This window comes from Bufo bufo, chromosome 1 (assembly GCF_905171765.1).
Source record: "Bufo bufo chromosome 1, aBufBuf1.1, whole genome shotgun sequence".
Classification (NCBI taxonomy): domain Eukaryota; kingdom Metazoa; phylum Chordata; class Amphibia; order Anura; family Bufonidae; genus Bufo; species Bufo bufo.
Window position 1 is genome coordinate 481,140,104 of NC_053389.1, and position 15,556 is coordinate 481,155,659.

Here is a 15,556-nt window from a genome sequence, read left to right on the forward strand (position 1 = left end):
AACCAGCCTCTTCATCAGACCAGATGCTGTTCTAAAACAACAAACGTAAGTGTGACAATACAAGAATGTCTTAAAATAGAATATTTTGTTCCGTATGGAAGCAACGACACCCACTAGGTAAAGGTATACATCTCATGGTTTATCGGGAGAAAACTTTAGCTAGAAATTTTAGTATATTATTAAAAAGACACACCAGCAGATTTATCAAAACTGGTGTAAATTGTCTTAGTTGCCCATAACAACCAAACAGCTTCCACCTTTCATTTTTCAAAGGAGTTCAGGTTTGATAAATCTCCCCTACAGTCTCTTAATCAAGGCCAGATTAAAGGGAGGACAGATATTGCAGTCTGCCATATCATCTTCCTTATTTATCATCAATGATCATCACTAGATGTCTTGGAGACAGCAGTCATCATTCTTACTTCCCTCCATTGCCATGGGAATGAAGGGAGTCTACCACCAACCCTTCCTGATGGGTGATTAGTAATCCTATCCAGCTGAGAAGATGTGAAAGGGTGGTCTGGTCACACAAACATGCAGCTCTCTCTCTTTTGATGTTTCAGGAAGTTGCTGACACTAATGTCTCCATAGACATAGACTTGGGTGGCCTTTCCTATATTTACCTAGGGCCTTCCATCAACCTTAACCCAGCCTTGCTCTGAATATATACTGTACATAAATAAGCATATATTTTTTTCCACAATAATCATGACATTTTAATCAGTTCATTTTTCAGTTTACTTCAAAATGTAATGTTTCTTACCTCGTTAGATGAAGTGGTAGAAGCCAGTGTTGTCTCAGTCCAGACTTGTGTGGTAGCAGTAGACAGCAGACTGTCATTACGGGCCTGGCTTACCGTGTCGGCGTCTCTATCTACGCGGGTAACGTTCACATGGTATAGCTCAGTGGTGTTGGCTGTTACCGCCCGTTGTGTAATGGCAGTCATTGCTGCTGAGCTCTTTGTTGTTGGGCTTGGTGTAGTTTGAACGAAGTCTGGGGAACGAATAGTATATAGTTAGATGTTTTGCTGTCACTGTTTAATGACATAAGGTGAGATTTATCTACAAAGGTGTAGGAGACATCAATTTACAACAAATTCATCAAAATGATGCATATGACATGATAATTTGGCATAGCTTGCTAGGTTTACGAGACATATTTTCCTTATGCCAACTCATGGTGGGCATACATGTACACCAATAAATGAGCAAAAAATAGCATATGTCTTTAATAATAATGCCACATTTTATGTCTCTTCTTGTGGTCCCTTTAGACTGATTTCAGCCTGAGACAAACAACCATCACAATATAATAAGTCAGCGTTCATTTATAGGACCCTTTAGACTGACCAAAGTAAACTGAAAAGGGTTTAAAAAATTATAATTACGATCATTCATTTTCAGCAGAGGCGGATTGGCCATAGACCTTACAGGGAAGTGTCCCGGTGGGCCGATGCCCAGTGGGCCGCCTGAGCACTCCTCATGACCAGCCAGAGTACGTTTCTGGGGGTGCATTTTGTGCTGCTGGCAGTATTTTGTGATTGATGTGGTATTTGGCTCTGTTGGTGTGGTATAATGTGCCACAATATGGTATTTCTGGCCCTGCCTTCCTACAATTTGAACCCACCTACAGCACAGGGCCACTTTAAGTTCCCAGTCCGCCCCTGATCCCTATTCAGGGAAAATATTCTAGAAAATGAGCATTTTTATGTCTGCATGAAAGACCTGAAAACCCAACAATTGTTTGCTAACCATCAGCCTGCGTAAAGGAAATCTTAGCCATGCCCCCTTTTAAAGGCACTTTTCAACTGTCAAGGAACAGAATTATAGCAACTTTTTCTTTGTAAATCTCCCCTAATATTTTTAATCAAGCATCCAACCTGTATTTCAATTGCCTATATATGAAAGCACATTTCTTTGTAATATCTGAGGTACAGACGCCATTACAATTCTGAGCGCAGCTGTCACCAAGGTTTCCAATGGTCCCGAATAGCAAGTTTCCCACTCCAATACTGTTCCATATTTTCTTTTCTTTATTCTTTTTTTTTGACAAACCATATGCTGAAGAAACATACAAACCAGCTCTAGTTAGGATGCAGACAGATATGAGATTTATCTATATTAGTGCACCATAGTAACTAAGCCGCTCTCCAGTGCAGCGCGCAACACATTCATCAAGGTTGGACCTAGTGTTGTTTGCTGATGGCTTTCTAGTCTTCAGTTTTCATCTTTCATAAATAAGTTGTGCTCGTCCACTCTTCCTGACATATTTATATGTCATATACACTCACCTAAAGAATTATTAGGAACACCTGTTCTATTTCTCATTAATGCAATTATCTAGTCAACCAATCACATGGCAGTTGCTTCAATGCATTTAGGGGTGTGGTCCTGGTCAAGACAATCTCCTGAACTCCAAACTGAATGTCAGAATGGGAAAGAAAGGTGATTTAAGCAATTTTGAGCTTGGCATGGTTGTTGGTGCCAGACGGGCCGGTCTGAGTATTTCACAATCTGCTCAGTTACTGGGATTTTCACCCACAACCATTTCTAGGGTTTACAAAGAATGGTGTGAAAAGGGAAAAACATCCAGTATGTGGCAGTCCTGTGGGCGAAAATGCCTTGTTGATGCTAGAGGTCAGAGGAGAATGGGCCGACTGATTCAAGCTGATAGAAGAGCAACGTTGACTGAAATAACCACTCGTTACAACCGAGGTATGCAGCAAAGCATTTGTGAAGCCACAACACGCACAACCTTGAGGCGGATGGGCTACAACAGCAGAAGACCCCACCGGGTACCACTCATCTCCACTACAAATAGGAAAAAGAGGCTACAATTTGCACGAGCTCACCAAAATTGGACTGTTGAAGACTGGAAAAATGGTTTCTTGAACATGACAATGAGTTCACTGTAGTAAAATGGCCCCCACAGTCACCAGATCTCAACCCAATAGTGCATCTTTGGGATGTGGTGGAACGGGAGCTTCGTGCCCTGGATGTGCATCCCTCAAATCTCCATCAACTGCAAGATGCTATCCTATCAATATGGGCCAACATTTCTAAAGAATGCTATCAGCACCTTGTTGAATCAATGCCATGTAGAATTAAGGCAGTTCTGAAGGCAAAAGGGGGTCCAACACCGTATTAGTATGGTGTTCCTAATAATTCTTTAGGTGAGTGTATGTCATACACATGCCATATATTTTGCTGTATGTACTTGGACAACTGTGAGTGGTGGTAAATGTCAAGGACAGGAGAGGAGTCTTTTGTCCTGTCTGATGCAGACAGCAGGGAGTCAGGAGCTGTAACTTGTATGTAAGCAGTTTCAGACAGAGCGTCGTATACATGGAAGTCTTCATCCTGGCTTTGCATTAGAATGGGGCATGGAGAATTCACTCCCTCTCTCATACCTCCCAACTTTTGAAAATCGCAAAGAGGGACAATATGTGCGGCTCGCATCACGGCAGTTTTTTCCATACTAGGCCACACCTCTAACTTCGTCCAAAGCATAATTAGTGACTCCGTCACAACTGCAGTAGCTGGGGATCGGTTATTGTGGAGCCCATGGGACAATTTTTTTCTTGCACTTCAACATCCATTTATATATTAGCACATAAATCATCGGATTATAGATATTTTAAGGTCCAAATTGCGCAAAATAATGAAGTTCTAGTCTAATATACAGGTAGAAACCATACGGATAGTTTAGTGAGGAGCAATTTAGTAAATTTATTAAAACACATTTAAAGCATTAATTCCCCAGATCAAAAAGAGGGACATTTAAGGATCAAAGAGGGACTTGGGTCAAAAAGAGGGTCTGTCCCTCCAAAAGAGGGACACTTGGGAGGCATGCTGTCTGATCCTGGCATTTGCAACTCAGAACAGGATTAATAAACTTTATTCACTGTATATAACACTAAAATATTTCACAGAAATTGACAATAGAAACATTTTTAGTAATATTTATTACCAGGCGCGGACTGGAAATTTAAAGTGGCCCTGGAAAAATACTAAAAGTGGCTCCGTTTTGTATTTGGGTGCAAGTTGATGAAAGGCAGGGCCAGCAATACCATATTGTGGCACATTATACCATCCCAAAAGAGCCAAATACAACAGTCCATCATAAAATACTGCCAACAGCACAAAATATATCCCCAAAAACCTCCACTGGCCTGCCATGAGGAGGGCTGAGGTAGCCCCCTGGACCTCGGCCCACTGGGAAATTTCCCTGTAAGATCTAGGGCCAATCCACCCCTCTGTTCAAGGAGCTCTTGAAGAACAGTATTTACACTGATAAAATATATTATAAACTACTGTGGCGAAACCAACCTCGCCACTGGGTTTCGGAGGGGCCTGGCTACCAGCCTCTTGCCTCAGGATTATGGCCCATACTAACTTTAAAGGAGCAGACAGACCGGCCGGACAGCTTTAATCTGTCTTTGCAATTGTATTTTGTTATGTGAGGATACCCAGATAGTTCATTTTATTGTATTCATGTTGTCTGAGTGCCATTCACCTAATAATATGCACTCAGACTTGAGCTATCTGTGGATATGTTAAATGTCTGTGTTTACTGTAAGGGTTGTGACATTGTATGTTTAAATGGTGATTCCTGTCCTGTTGTTCCCACATGTGTATTGGTGATTTCCCTTTGTCCTGAGAGATAATTGAATTTCTCCTCGGGTGTCTCCAGGGCAGAGAGGAGGAAACCATGATGCATTGCGGGGATGTCTTGTGTCTGTGTATCTTGAATTGCTGCATATCTGTCCTGTGTCACAGTCTTCATTCTGGTCCCCTAGGGGCGTGTCCACCAGATGGGGACCTGCATAAATACGGGCGGGTAGCCCTCAATAAAGTTTCCTGTTTTATCCTTCATCATGTTGAGGCTGATGTTTGGGTAACTGATCGACGCTGGGGATTGCTATACGCTGAAGATTTGCTATACTCCCCTGGCTATAACTACTAGCTCTTTTAAGAACTGTTCCTGCTCTCTGGTTTTAGGAGAGGTTCACCCACTGGAGCCTGGAGCCTTGTCGTAGGTCCAGGGTGGGTAGGAGACGGTGAGACCTCAACCAAGCTTCGGCGGTTCGTGGGGTCTGCAGTGCGTACGGTGTCAAGTGGAGTGCTTGGAGTCCTCGGAAAGCACTAGGAGCATTTGTCAACGGAGGTACCCGGTCGGGGTGTTAGGCGTTCCGTTACATTTGGTGGCAAGCAGTGGGATGGCGTCCTAGTGTGAGGAGAAGCAGCTCAGAGACACCGTTTGTGGATTTACTAAATTGAGGGCAACGCTAGTATCCGTACAGTGCCCCTGGCTACAGCAGGATGGAAACGGCTAGTCTTCGGACAGCGTTCTATGACGAGGAGGAGGAGGCAGCCGCAGACTACAGGGATGCAGACAGAAAGGAAGTCTGGTATGATGCCCTTGAAAATGCCCAGCGGCGGTGAGGTGAGAGTCTCCCCAGTTATGAGCAGCGGCTACAGAAGCGTGTGGCGATGCAGATGGGTCTTTTGGGAGAGCAGCCCCTGGATGACTGGGTAACAGAGCTCCAGAACCTGGTATGTAAGGAGCTTTGGCTAGATGACGCATACCAGGCCCTAAGGTGGCATGTCATTCAACATTCCCCCTGGATGGCTGAGCACGACAGACCCGAGGGTGAGGAGTTTGATGGACCGGGGTTACTATGGGATGCCTTGGAGGAGGACATTGATCTTGGCAGCACGGAGGAGTTTAGGTTTTGAGATATCTACGACTACCGGATGGGCATGCATGTTTATGCTGACGGAAGGGAGGTGAACAAAGACATGACCCACCTGGTAACAAGGGAGTGGGAGCTGGAGCAGACCTACCAACACCTGCTCAGCTCCATTCATCCCCAACCTACTCGACAAGCAGAGCCAGATCTGCCCTCCTGCAACTGGGAAGACTTGCCGGCGATACCCCCTGCTTCCCTAACAACTCCCAAAGTAGGGAACTTCATCGACTGGTTCTGGGAAGACCTCCCGATGGCAGGTGGAGATGGGACCGAGGTCTCTCCACCGGCCCTACAGAGATGCTGGACGGCCGGTTCAGATCCCCCACCAACCCTGCAGGAATGCCAGGAGGAGAAGGTAAGCGATTCCTCCTCTCCACAGCCGATCTGCAACAAGGTCCTGGGGATAGGATTCCCTGACCACATCCCAGTAGAAGAGCTGGCATCTGGGCAGAGCGCAGTCAGCCTCTGCCCTCCCCTATCCTCTTCTCCAGAGCCGGACATCCCACAGGCTACCCCAGCGGAAGAGCTGGCATCTGGGCAGAGCGCAGTTGGCCTCTGCCCTCCTCTATCCTCTTATCCAGAGCTTGACTCCCCACAGGCTACCCCAGCGGAAGAGCTGGCATCTGGGCAGAGCGCAGTTGGCCTCTGCCCTCCTCTATCCTCTTCTCCAGAGGCTGACTTTCCACAGGCTACCCCAGCGGAAGCGCTGGCATCTGGGCAGAGCGCAGTCGGCCTCTGCCCTCCCCTATCCTCTTCTCCAGAGCCGGACTTCCCACAGGCTACCCCAGCGGAAGAGCTGGCATCGGGGCAGAGCGCAGTTGGCCTCTACTCACCAAGTACCTACAGCTCCAAGCTAGAGAGCAACAAGGAAGCAAGGAGTAGCAAATGCCCCCTCAACAGCTGGGGACATACAGAACAGAGCCAGGCCCCAAAATTCAACAGGTCCAGTATTGGGTTGTGGGTGGACTGCCAGACTAACTCAGATACCGACCGGCATGAGGTCAGGTATCTGGTTAGTCTTCCCTGGGAGGGGGAGATATGTGGTGAAACCAACCTCGCCACTGGGTTTCGGAGGGGCCTGAGGCCGGAGGGGCCGGAGGGGCCTGAGGCAAGAGGCTACCAGCCTCTTGCCTCAGGATTATGGCCCATACTAACTTTAAAGGAGCAGACAGACCGGCCGCACAGCTTAAATCTGTCTTTGCAATTGTATTGTTATGTGAGGATACCCAGATAGCTCATTTTATTGTATTCATGTTGTCTGAGTGCCATTCACCTAATAATATGCACTCAGACTTGAGCTATCTGTGGATATGTTAAATGTCTGTGTTTACTGTAAGGGTTGTGACATTGTATGTTTAAATGGTGATTCCTGTCCTGTTGTTCCCACATGTGTATTGGTGATTTCCCTTTGTCCTGAGAGATAATTGAATTGCTCCTCGGGTGTCTCCAGGGCAGAGAGGAGGAAACCATGATGCATTGTGGGGATGTCTTGTGTCTGTGTATCTTGAATTGCTGCATATCTGTCCTGTGTCACAGTCTTCATTCTGGTCCCCTAGGGGCGTGTCCACCAGATGGGGACCTGCATAAATACGGCCGGGTAGCCCTCAATAAAGTTTCCTGTTTTATCCTTCATCATGTTGAGGCTGATGTTTGGGTAACTGATCGACGCTGGGGATTGCTATACGCTGAAGATTTGCTATACTCCCCTGGCTATAACTACTAGCTCTTTTAAGAGCTGTTCCTGCTCTCTGGTTTTAGGAGAGGTTCACCCACTGGAGTCTGGAGCCTTGTCGTAGGTCCAGGGTGGGTAGGAGACGGTGAGACCTCAACCAAGCTTCGGCAGTTCGTGGGGTCTGCAGTGCGTACGGTGTCAAGTAGAGTGCTTCGAGTCCTCGGAAAGCACTAGGAGCATCTGTCAACGGAGGTACCCGGTCGGGGTGTTAGGCGTTCCGTTACAACTACTTACACAGCTTAAAAGGCATTTTATGGGAGGTTTATATTGATGACCTATCCTCAAGATAGATCATCAATATCTGATCAGTTAGAGTCCAGCTCCTGGCAACCCCACCAATCAGCTATTTGAAGAGGCCATAGCACTCCAGTGAGCACTACATCATCTTCCTAGACAAGTGATGTGTTTACTGTTCACGTGGCCTATATATAGCTCAGTCCTATTCAAGTGAATGGACCTGGGCTGCAATACCCAGCACAGCCGGTATACAATATACAGTGCTGTGCCTGGTATGCTGTGAGGAGGCGGCAGCACTCACCTGAGCACAGCGGCATCTTCAAACAGCTGATCAGTGGCAGTGCTGGGTGTTGGACCCCTGCTGATCAAATATTGATAACCTATTCTGAGGATACGTCATTAATAGTATACAGGGGCGGACTGGCAACTTAAAGTGGCCCTGGAAAAAAAAAAGTGGCCCATCCAAATTGACAGAAGGTGGGAGCAACACAAGTAGGCGGGCTTGCCCATACCATATGCAATGCAAGCCACAGACGGGACGAACGGTGGAGCAGGATGCCACGAGGCTTCTGTTTCTGCCGTAGTATTCAACTGTATCACATTCCTGATAATAGTAATTCAGGAGGGCATCTGTGGTACCCAACTGGGTACATAAGTACTTGATGCTTCCATTGACATTGAGAGAGTCAGATTGTACATACCCAGCAGCCTGAAGAGGGCTTGAGTGACCCCTGTAGGGTAGTATAGTATACTCTTGGAAATTCCCTGTAACTATATACTGTATAATTATCATACAAGACTTATGAGATCATATATACAGGTGAAACTCGAAAAATTAGAATATCGTGCAAAAGTCCATTTATTTCAGTAATGCAAATTAAAAGGAATTGCATTAATGCAGCTTAAAATTAGAGTTTTGTGAAAAGGTTCAATATTCTAGGCTCAAAGTGTCACCCTCTAGTCAGCTAATTAATCCATACCCCCTGAGCAAAGGGTACCTCAAAATTGTGACTTTGGGGTTTCATAAGCTGTAAGCCATAATCATCCAATTATACCAAATAAAGGCTTGAAATATCTCGCTTTGCATGTAATAAGTCTATCTCATATGTTAGTTTCATCTTTTAAGTTGCATTACTGAAATAAATAAACTTTGCACGATATTCAAATTTTTTGAGTTTCACCTGTACATAATACAGTTTAAATTCTCCTGCAAAAGTATGCTCACAGGTGGCAGATATACTGTGGATTTGCAAACAGAGATTCGCTTTTGCCAAATCGAATTCATTTTATAATACTGGAAAAATGGATGAAATTTTAAGAAATCTCATCCACATTTTGTGAAAAAAAATCTATAGCTTGAATTGACCTGCGGTGTTGATTTTCAATCCACACCATGTAACTTTATGCTGCGAACATCCATGAAGGATTTTACCTGTTGCAATATATATGGTGAAATCCACAACAATCCACACAAAAATCGACAACAAATTTTAAAAATCTACAGTGGAATTTCTGCTACATGTGGTCGTTCCCTAAAGCTTCCTCTAATGGTACACCATACAGCCCTTTGGCTTTTTTTCTATGTCAAATTGTCAATGCTGGTTTAAAGGACCAAATAATGAAACCACTTATTTTTGATGATGAGCCGATTTACTGGCATTTCTATGCTCGTTGACATCTATTTCTGCTTCAGATTGAAGACGCTCTTGCTATTGTAATGATTAATTTATTTTAGCACTTTCTCAGTGTGAGCAAAGATCTGTCCTTGGCAAATACAAATCCCAGTATAGCTCTGTATCTCTAAGCAAGTGTGCTGAAAAGGACCTGCCTTTCCTTCCATGGGAAATGATACGTGCCAAATGTTGGAAGACCTTTTGGCAAACTTTCAAACTAATCTAGTCTTGTTGAAAGGAAAGGCTTCAATACCTTTATCATAAAAGAAAATTGTCCTATACAGATATGGATATAAAAAAGAAATGCACAGTAAGTGCATAGTTGTATGGTTAAAAAAAAAAGCTGCTAAAAGAATTTAAAAAAAAATTAAGTTTTAATTTATTTTAACCCCCCCACCATGTATCAACACGACTCATTAAAGGGGTTACACAAAATAAAAAAAATACATGGGTGCTTTCTTCTAAAAAGTGTGTAGTATAACAGCTCAATGGAGCTCAGCTTCAATACTAGACACAATCCATGTAAGCGGGAGTTCACATCACCGTTTAGCTTTCTGTTCTTCTGATCCGTCAGAAGAAGAGAGAGAGAAAAAACTGGATCCAGTAAAAAAAAAAAAACGGATCCTGTTCCATCAGTTGTCATCCGTTTGAGCCATTTCCGTATGAGATCCGTTTTTTTTAGACGGAAGCAAAAGTACTGCATACAGGACTTTTTTTCCCCGTCTAAAAAACGTATCTCAAATGAAAATAGCTCAAATGGATGACAATGACAACTGATGCAACAGGACCCGTTTTTCTACAGGATCCTTTTTTTTCCCCTCTCTCTCTTCTTCTGATGGATCAGAAGAACGGAAAGCTAAACGGTGATGTGAACTCAGCCTAAACTGGACAGACAAAACCAATGTAACCTGGACAAACAATGGGGTTTTCTGCTTTATTAGGGCACTTGTATGTGGACATAAAGCAGAGGCCTCCAGTTTGGAACTGAGATCCAAGTGCAGTCCCGAAGGACAGGTGGTTGCCCTTGATTGATGCTCATTGGGTAATGTGTACTGTGTAAGCGGGGCGGACTGGGAACTAAAAGTAGCCCTGGAAAAAAAAAAGTAAAAGTGGTCCCATGTTGCAGGTGGATCCAAATTGACTGAAGGCGGGGCAAAATAATTAGGCAGGGTGACAATACTGCAGAGCAATATACCAACCCAGCTGAACCAAATACCACAGTGAAGCACAAAATACTGCCATCTGCACCACAGTATTCAACTATATCGCTAGCCTGAGGATTCAAGAGGGCACCTATGGCTGCTGGGCAGAATCAGATCATTATGTACCTGGTTGTTGACCGTGAGGAGGGCTTGGGTGGCCCTCCTAGGCATCGGCCCACCGGGAAATTTCTCTGTAGGGTCTATGGCCAATCCGCTCCTATGTGTAAGGCTGCACTTTTCCTACAGCTGATCACTTGGGAAGCGCAGCAGGGACACATCCATTCAGTTAGTTTTACAGATCAGGTTCAAATGTGGAAAATTTTGGGGGGATTTTCTGTGGGCATTCCACTGTAAAATCTGGATATCAGACATGCAGATTTTAATGTGCATTTTCTGCAGATTTGCCCTTTTTGTATGTGGTTTTAAGGACACTATGGGGGACAAGTATCAATAATGGCATAATTTGCGCCCCAAAAAAATACTAAATTACATATCAAAAGTGGTAATTTTGTTTCACCTCATTTATCAAAGGGCGCACTGCCCTTTTAAAATGTGACTTTTTTAAATATAAACTTGATAATCCACCTATTTCTCTCAATTTGCGACATTTTAACGCCAACAGCAGTAAAATGCGACTTTCAACGAACCCCTGCCATACCGCACTTGCGACTTTTGAAAACATATTTGCAATGTTTGAAGCATATTTGCGACATTTCCAGTGGTAAATTGTGACTTTTGTCTTAGATTTGGGACGTTTTTGTTACTGTTTTGTTTAATGTTAATTTACTGACAAAACCCTGCTGTTTAGCTCATTTATATTAGATAAAAATTAGCGCATCCTGTTTTAATACTTACCTATCATTTTGTCCCATGATGAGTTGGTTTTTCTTTTTATAAAAGTGACTTTTTGACAAAAAGTCACATCTTTATGCCATAAATGCGACTTTTTACACAAAACACCACCACATAACCTGGCTTAATTGTCTGCAACAATTGGAGCCATTTCTGCAGTTAAGAGGATGATAAATGAGGTGTACTATACGCCAATTTGATAGCCCCGCCCACTTTGACATTTATAACTTGTTTCTGGCGTGATGCATTTTTGATGGTGACAGTTGACATATTTGCCGCAAATTAAGACGCCCTTCTTTTTGGTGCATTTTATGCCATAATTCTGGTGCAACGTGCTTAATAAATGTCCCCCTATATATTTATAGCAGTGGTGGGGGAGCATAAGGAGCTATGTGTGCGAGGGTTCATAAGGAGCAGTCTATGTCAAAGAGGGGAGAAGGAGGCACTGTCTGTTAGAGGAGAGCATAGGAGCAGTCTCTGTAAAAGTGAGAGGCATGGGGAGCAGTCTGTGTGGGTGGGGGACCTTGAGGATCATTCTGTTTCAGAGAGGTGGGCATGGGGTGCAGGGTGCTTGAAAGAGGGGTGCATTCGCAGGAGCATAGCTATAGAGGGTGCAGAGGTGGCAGTCGCTACCGGGCCCAGGAGCCTGAGGGGCCCAAAGACACTTGTGCTGTATAAGAAGACACCAGTATTATAGAAAGTGTATGCTGGTCAAGTTACACCTCTGGCTGGAGGAAAGGGGTTAAAGGTGCCGTTTCAATTTTTGCCTCATGTGCTTCCCTGCCCCTGGCCACAAAGCACTGAGGGAAGGGGGGTCCTAGCTGAACTCTTGCACCAGGGCCCATGAGCCATTAGCTACTCCCCTGGTGCATTGTATGAATGAGGGGGCACTGTATCACACATGTACAGTTATATGGAGAAATGGGTCAGCACACTTTCCCTTATAGTATAAGACTTGAGGCTAAAACAAGCCCCTTTCATAGGGTAACACAGTTTTCTGAAAGTACTTAAAGGGCTTCTGTCAGCCCACTAAACCGTTTTTTTGTTTTTTTTTTGTTTATTAATAATCCCTACACTGCGAGCTCTGCATACATAAGTTAAATAATAATTTTTGTTCAGTAGAATATGATAAAAAGCGATTTTTAAAATATGCAAATTAGGGCGGCTACTTGCTGGTAGCAGCCGCATCCTCCGACCCTAATGACGCCCCCTCCGCATTGTGATTGACAGGGCCAGGGAATGGAATCGTTCTCTGCTGGCCCTGCCTGTTAGCATTCAAAATCTGGCGCCTGCGCTGCGGCCGTACGCATCTTCAATCTGCACAGGCGCACTGAGAGGCGGCCGCTCTCTCCTCAATGCGCCTGCGCCGGGTGTAGATGTGACGTCATCGGCGCAGGCGCATTGAGGATAGAGTGGCCGAGCGAGTGGCCGTCTCTCAGTGCGCCTGCGCAGATTGAAGATAGGTACGGCCGCGGCGCAGGCGCCAGATTTTGAATGCTAACAGGCAGGGCCAGCAGAGAACGATTCCGTTCCCTGGCCCTGTCAATCACAATTTCGGAGGGGGCGTCATTAGGGTCGGAGGATGCGGCTGCTACCAGCAAGTAGCCACCCTACTTGCTGGTAACAAGGTAATTTGCATATTTTAAAAATCGCTTTTTATCAAATTCTACTGAACAAAAATTATTATTTAACTTATGTATGCAGAGCTCGCAGTGTAGGGATTATTAGTAAACAAAAAAAAAAACGGTTTAGTGGGCTGACAGAAGCCCTTTAAAACTATATTCAATGGACTTACAAGCACAACATAAAATCAAGAGTGTCACATGATCTGCGATTGACTAATCATTACAATTTCAACACCCTGAATTTTAAGTATACATGCAGCAAGTAGACGTCCTTGGTATATTATTTTTCTATTTTATATATATATCATGATAATATACACTCACCTAAAGAATTATTAGGAACACCATACTAATACGGTGTTGGACCCCCTTTTGCCTTCAGAACTGCCTTAATTCTACGTGGCATTGATTCAACAAGGTGCTGATAGCATTCTTTAGAAATGTTGGCCCATATTGATAGGATAGCATCTTGCAGTTGATGGAGATTTGAGGGATGCACATCCAGGGCACGAAGCTCCCGTTCCACCACATCCCAAAGATGCTCTATTGGGTTGAGATCTGGTGACTGTGGGGGCCATTATAGTACAGTGAACTCATTGTCATGTTCAAGAAACCAATTTGAAATGATTCGAGCTTTGTGACATGGTGCATTATCCTGCTAGAAGTAGCCATCAGAGGATGGATACATGTTCTCATTCTGTTTACGCCAAATTCGGACTCTACCATTTGAATGTCTCAACAGAAATCGAGACTCATCAGACCAGGCAACATTTTTCCAGTCTTCAACAGTCCATCTTTGGTGAGCTCGTGCAAATTGTAGCCTCTTTTTCCTATTTGTAGTGGAGATGAGTGGTACCCGGTGGGGTCTTCTGCTGTTGTAGCCCATCCGCCTCAAGGTTGTGCGTGTTGTGGCTTCACAAATGCTTTGCTGCATACCTCGGTTGTAACGAGTGGTTATTTCAGTCAACGTTGCTCTTCTATCAGCTTGAATCAGTCGGCCCATTCTCCTCTGACCTCTAGCATCCACAAGGCATTTTTGCCCACAGGACTGCCGCATACTGGATGTTTTTCCCTTTTCACACCATTCTTTGTAAACCCTAGAAATGGTTGTGCGTGAAAATCCCAGTAACTGAGCAGATTGTGAAATACTCAGACCGGCCCGTCTGGCACCAACAACCATGCCACGCTCAAAATTGCTTAAATCACCTTTCTTTCCCATTCTGACATTCAGTTTGGATTTCAGGAGATTGTCTTGACCAGGACCACACCCCTAAATGCATTGAAGCAACTGCCATGTGATTGGTTGACTAGATAATTGCATTAATGAGAAATAGAACAGGTGTTCCTAATAATTCTTTAGGTGAGTGTATATCACCTTGGATTGCATAACATTAACATTTAATTGACTTCCATGATGTATGAATCTGAATGTGGACTTTGTTAATATCTTTTACATCTGATATATTTTAGGCCAGAGGTAGGGATTAGCAAATCGACTTCGGATGAAACATCCAAAGTCAATTCGCATAAAACTTAGTTCCAATGCGGTACAGTACAGTATTGGAACAAAGTTTTATGCGAAATTGACTTCGGCTGTTTCATCCGAAGTCAATTTGCTCATCCCTAGCCAGGGGCTTAAATAGAAAAGGCTGGGCCCCATAGCAGAGTTTTTTCATTGGCTCTCACCATGTGGCATTCTCTAGGTCAGTATGATTACAGCAGTACCAAGTATGTGTATTTTTTTTTTTTTTTTATATATATATTTGACCACTTTTGTACAATTATGTCCATACCCATGACCCACTAAAAAACATTTGGAATCAGAACCTTCATGCAAGCCCCACTTTCTCTGATAAATAATAGAGATGTCATCATATCATCATTGAACTCTTTTAAAACAAAATGCACATCTTCAGTTTGGCATTTGTGGGCAAATAACTAATTTGCTCTCCTCCTGTGACAGTATAACGTGCCGATTGCTTGCATCTGGACTGTGCTTTGCAGCCCATGTGAGAAAAGCACATTACAAGTGCTCAGAGGCAGACTGGAAACCTAAAGTGGCCCTGGAAGAAAAAACCTAAGAGTCATCCCATGTTGTAGGGGGGTCCAAATTGACAGAAGACGAAGGCAACACAAGTAGATGGGGTCAGCAATACCATAGCATAAAATACCATCCCAGCAGAACCATATACCACAGAGCAGCACCATATATTGAACCAAAAGCTGTCCCTTGTTGTGGCCATCAATAGATGTGATTATCTGTCCTCCTCTTCCAGTTGTCTCTGATTAAGATATGGAGCAGGGGGCTTAGGAGGTGAGATTGGGGCCGCAACAGTGGAATTCAGGAGAGCATGTGAGGTCGCACGCCGAGTAAATGAGTACCTGGTTATCACAGCATGAATAACCTCTGAGAGCTCATTATGTACCCCAACAGCAGCAGAGAAGAAGGCTTCAGCAGCCCCTTAGGCCCCTTTCACACGGCC

At 44.2% G+C, this 15,556-nt stretch overlaps 1 protein-coding gene across 1 annotated transcript in view; it reads right to left on the reverse strand.

The window, feature by feature from the left end:
• Positions 1-15,556, reverse strand: part of PTPRB (protein tyrosine phosphatase receptor type B) — a 158,927-nt gene that overhangs the window by 126,933 nt on the left and 16,438 nt on the right. Inside the window, exon 3 of the mRNA XM_040409891.1 lies at positions 764-993. Coding sequence (XP_040265825.1) covers positions 764-993 — 230 coding nt within the window. The remainder of the gene's footprint in view (positions 1-763; positions 994-15,556) is intronic.